General features: G+C 58.1%; 1 protein-coding gene across 1 annotated transcript in view; it reads left to right on the top strand.

The window, feature by feature from the left end:
• LOC111151510 (double C2 domain beta) overlaps positions 1–9657 on the top strand; it is a 28867-nt gene that overhangs the window by 9336 nt on the left and 9874 nt on the right. Inside the window, exons 3-6 of the mRNA XM_022509540.1 lie at positions 2060–2134; positions 4563–4672; positions 4841–4967; positions 7503–7660. Coding sequence (XP_022365248.1) covers positions 2060–2134; positions 4563–4672; positions 4841–4967; positions 7503–7660 — 470 coding nt within the window. The remainder of the gene's footprint in view (positions 1–2059; positions 2135–4562; positions 4673–4840; positions 4968–7502; positions 7661–9657) is intronic.

Raw genomic sequence — 9657 nt, 5'->3', positions numbered from 1 at the left:
GGGCCGGGGCCGGGGCCGGGGCCGGGGCCGGGGGCGGGGCCGGGAGAGGGGCCAAGGTGGAGGGCAGCCTGCAGGGCCTGAGCAGAGCCCTTTCCCTCTCCCTCCCCCTAGTTTTATAGAGGTTGTCCAGGCTTGGGAACTGGGCATCTGCTGCCAGGCACCATCCCAGACACCAGGCCCCTTCTGTGCTGTGTGCCCTTCCTTCCCTACCCAGGCTCTAGAAGGACTGTGGGGTTGTACTGGGGGGGGGGGGGCACACGTGGGTCTCTGTGTGCACATGTGTGTGTGTCTTTTGGGGTATGTCACTCAAGGCCTTGGAGGTGGGGGAGGAGAGGACCCCAAGCCATAGAAGGGCCCTGTTCTCCAGGTCATTCTCTGCTTAGTTCCCATTTTGTAGGGGTGGGGCTGGTGCAGGCCTGGGAGGAACTGCGGCTCTGGATTGGGGTTGGGCGAGAGCCAGAGGGAGTTAAGGAGGCTGAAGCAGGGTTGACAGGTAGAGCCCCTTGAGGAGCTCTGGGGGAGGCTAGAGACTGTGCAGCCAGGCCCTTCTTGGACACTACCCTGCAGGGAAGCAGAGCAGCTCGTTTGCTCATCTGTAAAACCGGGTTCATCACCCCGCCTGGGTGGTGGCTGCAAGCCCTGTAAGTGCTCAGTCCCAGCCACCGTCCTGGAGGACTGCCTGGTGGCGGGGGCCCAGCCCCGCCCACACAAACACGGACACCCTGGAGCTCAGGCCCAGAGGGACTGGGACAGTGCTGACCACCCGGCCAGTCCTGGGCACGTCAGGGACAGGTGGTGAGGGTGAGAGGAGGGACTTGAGTCTGGGAGGACCACCTCCTCGCCATGGGGGCACACGTGGCCACGGAGCCCCAGCAGCTCCCACACAGCTCAGAGAGCCCTACGCTGATCCTCGACCACCTTTCTGGCATTTTCCAAGGGGCCTGACACGTGTGGAAGGGGCACAAATGGCCTAGGGCCAAGCCCTGTGTCACCATCGCCACCTCCACTCCTGGACCACTCCTGGGAAGTAGGAACCAGTAACCCCTTTTATAGACGATAAAGCTGAGGCTCTGGGGACAGAGCACCTCTGCCCCTTCCCCTGCTAAGCGAGCAGGAGCAGGGATCTGGGCCCCAGTCAGCCTGGCTCTGAAGCCTGCGTGCTCCTTCCCAGAAGCAGAGCAGCAGGGGAGATTGGAGGCCCCGACCTCCTGTCTCAGCTCCTTCTATCCCCCACGCTCTTCAGACCAAACCAAGGTGGGGGGTGAGCGCCTCCGTTCTCCTGGGAGGCTGGCTGGGCAGTTCTTCTGTGATGCTGCTGCCCCGCACACCTGCGAACCACCGCAGAAGATAAAGCACAATTTTCAGAGCTCAGAGCAGTCATGAGGTCAGCTAAGCCCCCGTCTGTTCTCAGTTCCCTTGGTTCCCTGGCTGTGCGCACTTGACTGGTCGTTCCAAGTTAGTGAGGGGTGCCATCTTGTGGAGGGACCCTCCGTGGCCAGCCACGCTGTCTGGCCTCCTCGGATTCAGGCCAGCAGGGAGCCGTGGCAGATCCAGAGAGAAACTGAGGCTGGTCTCCAGGAGCCAGAACCTTTTCCTGTGGTAAAGAGGGGAACCTTGGCGGTGAGTGGACGGAGGGTCACGTGGACGTAGGGTCAGTGAGGGAAGTCCCCGAATTTGGGGGGTGGGGGTAGGGGAATCTGGAAGAAAGAAGGGCCTCCCCGAAGCAGGATAATGAGGACCTCCTTCAGAAGATGGGGAGTCACTTGGCCTCCACGAAAGGGAGACTAGAAAGAGAAAGGCTGGTCTGACAAAGACACCCTGAGACCCCTGTCCCAGGGCCAGGACATTTGGGGGGAAGGGGGAGCACACCAGCACTGAGCCATCTTCCCTGTTCTGAGAGCATGGGCTCCAAGGGACCTCTGCAAAGAGGGTCCGGAATGGACCCAGCCAGGAGGCCTGGGGACAAGGGGTGCGTGCCCAGCGAGGTGCCCGGAGGCCCTGGCTGCTCTCTGTGTCTCCAGCTCCCATTTCACACCTTCTGCCATTCCCCTCCACTCAGGGCCTGAAGCCGATGGACCACAACGGGCTGGCAGACCCCTACGTCAAGCTGCACCTGCTTCCAGGAGCCAGTAAGGTGAGGGGTCAGCCCCAGGGCCTGCTAAATAGCACTGACTGTGGTGCCTGGGGCCCTGGCTGAGCTCAGCACGCGCAGGGAGGCGCACACCTCCCGTACCCACTCCAAGACCAAGCCAGCTGATGGGACCTCAGTGACTCACCACCACTCAGCGCACCTGGCCAGCCCCACAGCCCCTAGGCTTCCTGGGACCCTCCAGTCGGCACTACTTGCCTGATGAACTGGGGAAACCCTCCAGAGAATTCTAGGCCAGCATTTTGTAAGAAGCAGACTCCGCTGGAGGTTACTATGTGTGGGGAAATAAAGGGCTCTGTGGCCAGATAACACCAGGAAGCCTTGTTAAACAGGTTCCTTTACTCTAGGACTTATCAGAACCTTTAACATGTTGATGGGCTGCCCGGTGACACCCCACAAAGGGGGATGGAGTGGATAGATTCTGACCAGTTCTTGGGCCACAGAACTCTTACTCCTGTACTAGGTGACCCAGCAGCCCGACCAAGATCGTGGGGTGCCTAGGAAAAAAGACATTTTTTAAGAAAAGATTTGCTATTAAACAAAAGCATCAAGGTGACCTTCAGCACTGAAAGGTCAAAACTGTTTAGACATTCTTACATTGTCTTACGGGTCAGTGGTGTTTAAATCTTAATTTCATGGGAGGGAGGGTTAGATCATCTTTTCAGAGTTGGGTCTGGGACCCACACTTTTCAAGGGGCAGGTTATGTGGACCCCATTGCTGGGGAAGGGATGGGGGTCAACGGGAGACTAGCAGCTTTGCTTCCAAGAGGAGACCAGAGGGAGGCAGGGGGACATGGGACGGAGGACATCGGAGCATGAGGAGCAGAGCCCAATGGCTGGTGTTCTCATCTCAGCCTCTTTCTAAGACCAAGAGCTGGGGGATCCCTTCAAGTGGGCTGATGACAAGAGTCTGTAATGGGAATGCCGTCCTGGGCAGAGGGCCCCCCCTTGCCACAGACTCTTCCAGGCCAGCTGAGGAGCTGGGACCCGAGTTGAGTCCGAGGCCCAAACCCTCTGGGCCAATGTGTAAGGGCCGAGGCTCCCCACCAGTCCAGGAGGGCCCTTGACAGGTGATGACTCCATCTCCAGGAAGGCAGGGCAGTAGCCTAGGGAAGCTGCTCACCGCTCCAGGCCTCGATGGCTCCCTGTTGCAGGTAGGAGTCCCCGGGCTGTGAGAGTAATGTGACCAGGGCAGTGTCCCCAACTCAGGAGCTCAATGGCTGTGAGTCCCTAGACTCAAGGCCCCTAGAACAGGCAATACCGGAAGGCTGAGTCGTAGGGACCCTCCCACACAGACAGGATTCCCCCCATAGGGCAGTGGTTTCTACAAAGCAGGCTCCTGATAAAGCAGGCTCCTAAAAACCACTCTGAGAAAGAGGGATGATTATGTCCTTTCCTACAGCAGGAGCCTGGAGCTCGCAGAGGGGGAGTAAGCTGCTGGGCTGCATGGAGCTCCGGCAGGTGACCAAGCGGGGATCGGGACAGAGGTGCGCAGAGCCTCGTGAGGGGAAGCAGTCTTGGCGCTGAGTCTGAACGGGCAGGACCGTGCGGAGCCCAAGGACAGAGAGTCAGAAGCACAGGGGAAGGAGGGGAGGCAGTGGGGCAGCTGGGACATGCCATCCCACAAGCATTTTCTGCCTGCGCAGAAGCAAGGAGATGTGCGGGAGAGCAGCCCCAGCCCCTCCTGCAGACCCCCTGCCCCCACCAGCGCACACTTGGGGTCTGGCAGTGGGGAGCCTCTGGTATTAAGGTTCCAAGAGCTGCCATTATCTCCAACTTTTAGTGGCTTGCAACACACGTGTCCTGTCTTCAGTGCCGCAGGTTGGAGGCCGGCCCAGCTCCGGCATGGGTCACATACAGTGTGGCGGGGCTGCAGTCCCGTTGGGGGGCTCTAGAGGAGAAGTGATTCCTATCCTTTTCCAGCATCTGGAGGCCACCCGCATTCCTTGGCTTTCAGCCCCTTCCTCCGTCTTCCACACCAGTGTCCGCCTGGGACTTCTGTCCTTAGGTGTCCCTCTGATGCTCCTCTCCTGCCTCCCTCTTCTGCTTTCCAGGGCCCTGTAATCACACTGCATGAGGCCTGCCCCTGCCCAGGTCACCTGGATAATCTCTGTATTTTAAAGTCAGCTGAGGGCGCCTGGGGGGCTCAGTTTGGTTAAGTGTCTGCCTTGGGCTCCGGTCAGGATCCCAGGGTCCTGGCATTGAGCCCCGCATCAGGCTCCCTGCTCAGCGACGAGCCTGCTGCTCCCCCTGCTTGTGCTCACTCTCTGTCACATAAATAGATCTTTTGAAAAAACGAGTAACAACCTTCACTCCCCTCGGCACATTCAGTTTCCGGGGACCAGGCAAGGCCGTCTGGGGCTGTCATTCTTGAGCTCCCCTATGCCAAGAGCACCTTTTCCGCTCTCACCAGGCAAATAAACTCAGAACGAAGACTCTCCGAAACACTCTGAACCCCACGTGGAATGAGACCCTCACTTACTACGGGATCACGGACGAAGACATGATTCGAAAGACCCTGCGGTGGGTGAGGTCCCCAGACTCCTTGCTCCCCACACCCCTCACCTGCAGGGCCCTGCCCTACCTCCCACCTCCCCCTACAGCCCCCCCAAATCCCTACTGACATTGGAAGCAAAGGGGAGCACCACCCCCCGTGTGTCTGAAGAGCTGACCGTGCCTCCTGTCCCCCAGGATCTCTGTGTGCGATGAGGACAAATTCCGTCACAACGAGTTCATCGGGGAGACGCGTGTGCCCCTGAAGAAGCTGAAGGCCAACCACACCAAGACGTTCAGCATCTGCCTGGAGAAGCAGCTACCGGTGAGTGGGTGACGGGGCCCCACGGGCCATGCGGGGCCCTGCCTGCCAGGAGCGCCCACTCGACGCCTGGCCCGGCTTCAGGCGCGGGGGGCACAGACCAGAATGCCCGCCTCATGCAGCCTGGGCGGCAGACTCCAGACGAGGTGAATGACCCAGGCAGAGCAGAGCCCACGTGAGATAGTGCACGGGGTCACGAAGGAAAGCCTGAGAGCTCAGTGGTTTCGATGGAGGTTCGGGGGCTCCTCCTGGCAGAGGGAACAGCAGGTGGTAAGCCTGTGGGAGGCACAAGCAAGACACCTGCCTCGGAGGGCCGGGAGCAGGATGGGACTGGGTCCTAGGAGCGGGGGACCAGAGGGTGGGCGGGGGAGCCGGGAGCGAGCCGTGCCTCTGGATGAGGCCAGGCAGGGACAAGGGTTTCTCACTATTTTGGCTGGCTCTCTCCAGGTGCATGCTGAGAAGGAGAGGAGCCTGAGGGTGGGGAGGGCTGTGAGGGGATGAACCTGACCCAACCTGGGCTGGAGCCCCAGCGGAGGGAGGGAAGTGTGGGATCCTGGCGGAGTGTGCTGGCAGATGAGGCATTCCCAGAATGGGGGGGCAAGCACCTGGACAGATGCGGGGTCACTCATTGCGGAGGAGCAGCTGGGGATGTCCGGAGCTCGACTAGAACAGGATGGCATGAGGTGCCTGTGAGCTACCTCGAGGAGACAGAAAATAATTCTTGCCTAGAAATTGCAATTTAAAAAAAAATAATGTCAAAAGCAACCATGCTTCCTGTTGTCTGCAGCAGCTAAGCCCACCCAAACGCTGTCCATCTGTGTCTCCCCTCCCTCCCCCTCCCTCCCCCCACCTCCTTCCCCCTCCCTGTTCCCATCTCTTGGGAGGCCTGGCCCTGTTCAGAAGGGCTGGGAGGCATTGACCAAGAGGCCCCAGGGTCCTGACACCCTCCAGCAGCCCAGTGTTCAGGGCACAGTCCCCTTTTTAGGACATTTTCCCCCCTAGAGGCCTGGGCAAGGGGAAAGCTCAAGAGGACAGAGCCCAGTGGCCAACCTGTCCTTCCCCGGTGGGGCCTGGGCACTGACACATGTGGCTGGTGCAGGCTGGCCGAGTCCAGCCCTGGGAACAAGTTGGCCTGAAGCCAGAATCCCAGCTCTGCCTTTTTGCATAATTTGATCAAATTTTATTCCGTCGTCACATTCTTTCTTACTCATAGACATTTGTATGATGGGTATAACCTTTTTTGGTTTATTATCTGTCACTAACCAAAACCCAGTTTTTCCGAATGATCTGTGTCACTTGAAGAAGACACCGTCAACTCCTACTGTAGTGGTGTTGGAGTTTTGAACCCCAGCATGACACACAGCTGTGTGGGGATGGGAGCACGCAGGGGTGTGTGTGTGTGTGTGTGTGTGTGAAAGTGCACATGGGCGTGTTTTCCGGGATGCAGAATGCGTGTGCACACGTGTGTGTTCCCGCACGTGGCTGGGTGGGAATGTGGGCTTGCCTTGTTTGAATTTGCTCGTGGCTCATCGCTCTGGACCCGGCGACATATGGTGACCGCGGGAGTGCAGTTTAGGGATTGCCCTGACCGTAAAGACACTTGGGTGATACATTTTAGATTGTGTGGTCTGTGAACATTAGTCCTCAGTGAGGACTGAACAGCGCCCAGTTCCACGGGCTTCCTAGGAAATGACCCAGTTTATAACGTTCTACCCCTAGAAAGACGGTTGAAAACACTCCTGCTTGTTTATGATGTTTAATTTTCATACTGCCCCCAAACTAGCACGAGATCACTGTTTAGGGAGGCTATCCACACAAAGCCCTGGGCCAGAGTGGCGGGTTGTTGAATCTCGCATGCCCAGTCAGGTCCATTAATAACAGCGGCCAGCACTGAGAGGGGCTGAGGCTTCATTTAAACTCAGAGTAAATGCCGCGTCAATTAGTCCTGTCTGCTCCGGGTGTGGGAGCTGGGGAAGGTGGCCCTCCCTTGGCCTCCCAGGAGCCCCACCTTCAGAGAGGTGTAGGCATGGCTCCTGCCTCTGAGGAGCCCCATGGGGCATCACGTTAGTGACAGAGGACCGTCTGGGCAAAGGGACATGGCTGGGACTTCAGAGAGGCCCTTGTAAGGAGGGGCCCTTGGGGCTCTAGCTGGGGGTGTCCAAGGATGGACAGAGAGTAAGGAGAAGGAGTTCCAGAACAGCAGGAGCCAGGCGGTGGAAAGTGGCCTCAGGAGGGTAAGGAATGGAAACTCTCAGGGTAGCTGGGGCAGGGAGGTGGAGGCGGACACCTCCAGCTGAGGTCTGATCCCTGAGGCCTAGACAGCCCCTACTTGCCTCCCTGCTCCCCTTGGGGTTGGCAATATGTCAAAGCTCTGTCTTCTGGGTGCTCCTCAAGGGGGCTCCAGGAGGCACCCGCAGGGGGCTGAGGCCAGGGTGACCGGCCTTCCCATCCCCAGGGCCAGCAGACCACCTCAGTGGCCCACGGCTGAGGGAGGGCGTAGGAGCAGGTGAGGACCGCCGGGGTCTTCCTGCCCAACAGGTGGACAAGACCGAAGACAAGTCCCTGGAGGAGCGGGGTCGGATCCTCATCTCCCTCAAGTACAGCTCGCAGAAGCAGGGCCTGCTGGTTGGTATCGTGCGCTGCGCCCACCTGGCTGCCATGGACGCCAACGGCTACTCGGACCCCTACGTGAAGACGTGAGTGTGTGGCCCAGGCCAGCCATCTCCTTCCCCCGTCCCCTCAGCGTAGCGAACACGGACGGCACCGGCAGCACAGCGGGCAACCGCACCCACGGGGGCATGTCCGCTGCCGCGCTCCTTCGGCAGCGCTGTGGGTTCAGGCTGGTCAGCCCTGGTCACAGATGAGGACACTGAGGCCTATGGAACTTGAGTGGCGTCCCAGGTCACACAGAGAGAGTAGTTAGCTCCCGACTCTGCATTCAGACCTCACCTTGCCTATGACCTCAGGAGGGGCCGTAGCAGGCTGCAGGAGAGGGTGGGCCTGGGCCAGGAGATCCATGAAGGCGCTCCACCGGGCACAGTGCTGCCCCTGGGCGCCCAGCTCCCTGCTGCTGCCACGGGTGCTGCTAAGGGGTCGCCCAGCCTCCCGGCGGGGCTCCCGCTGGTGCTGGCGAGAAACCCGAAGTCAGGGACCCGTGCGAGGCAACAGGCGCCCCAGGTGAGGCTGTGGTCCTCGCTCTGAGAGGAAGGCGTGCGCTGTGGCCCTTCAGAGAGGAAGGAAGCAGGCAGCACAGCGAGCGCCATCAGTGCTCTGGGCCTTCCGCAAGTAAAAGATGGATGTTAGTCTGGGTTCACAGTGAGACTTTCTTGGAGGAGGGGACACGGGGAGGAATTTGGCTCCACGGAAAGGAGGTGTTCCTGTTTAGGTAGAGGAACAAAGGAGCTAAGACACAGCAACAGGGATGACCCTGGCCTGAGGGGACAGTGAGGAGCTCCGGGTGCCGGAGGCCACAGGAGGCCAGGGCTCCCCACTGCACACTCTGGGGCTACCATTCCCGCTGGCTGCTGTTCTCTTTCTGTCGGTTTTAAAATCCTACTACAGGGGCACCTAGCTGGCTCAATGAGTGAGTGAGTGATTCTTGAGCTTGGGGTTGTGGGTTTGAGCCCCATGCTGGGTGTAGAAACTATTTATTTTGAAAGATTTTATTTTATTTTTTTCTTAAGGATTTATTTATCTGACACACAGCGAGAGAGGGAACATAAGCAGAGGGAGTGGGAGAGGGAGAAGCGGGCTTCCTGCCGAGCAGGGAGCCCGATGCAGGGTTCGATCCCAGGACCCTGAGATCATGACCTGAGCTGAAGGCAGACACAATGACTGAGCCACCCAGGCGCCCCAAAGATTTTATTTTTAAGTAAAGAAATAAAGAAAATCCTGTCACAAAAATGGTGCTGCCACTTTGGAAAACGGACTGGCAGTTCCTCTAGAAGTTAAACATGTCGTTACTGTGTGACCTACCAATCCCACTCCCAGGTACATACCCGAGAGACGCAGACACACCTGCCCACACAAAGGCTTGCGCATGTGCACTTAGCAGCATTATGCGCAGCAGACAGAAGGCAACCACCTAGATGTCCATCAGCTGACGATTGGAGAAACAGCCACTGGATGGAATGTTATTCAGCTATAAAAAGGAGTGAAGGGGTGCCTGGGTGGCTTGCTCGGTTAAGTGGCTGACTCTTGATTTTGGCTCAGGTCCTGATCTGAGGTTGTGGGGTCGAGACCCATGTCAGGCTCCACACTGGATATGGAGCTTGAAATGCTCTTTCTTGCTCCCCGCCCCCTTGTGCTCACTCACTCTCTCTCTCTCAAGAAAATTTTTTTAAAGAAGTGAAGTACTTATTCATGCTATAACATCTCTGAATCTTGAAAAGATTATTGCAAGATTATGCTAACTGAAAGAAACCAAACACAAAGGACCACACCTTATATGATTTCACTTATGTGAAAGTCTGATATAGGCAAATCCATTAATGAAGAAAGCAGATTAGGGCGCCTGGGTGGCTCAGTGGGTTAAGCCGCTGCCTTCGGCTCAGGTCATGATCTCAGGGTCCTGGGATCGAGTCCTGCATCGGGCTCTCTGCTCAGCAGGGAGCCTGCTTCCCTTCCTCTCTCTCTGCCTGCCTCTTTGCCTACTTGTGATCTCTGTCTGTCAAATAAATAAATAAAATCTTTA

This window comes from Enhydra lutris, unplaced genomic scaffold (genome assembly GCF_002288905.1).
Source record: "Enhydra lutris kenyoni isolate GAN:26980312 unplaced genomic scaffold, ASM228890v2 scaffoldscaffold26, whole genome shotgun sequence".
In the NCBI taxonomy this organism is placed as follows: Eukaryota; Metazoa; Chordata; class Mammalia; order Carnivora; family Mustelidae; genus Enhydra; species Enhydra lutris.
Note: the sequence above shows the minus strand (reverse complement) of the source record. Positions and strands in the feature narration are given on the sequence as shown.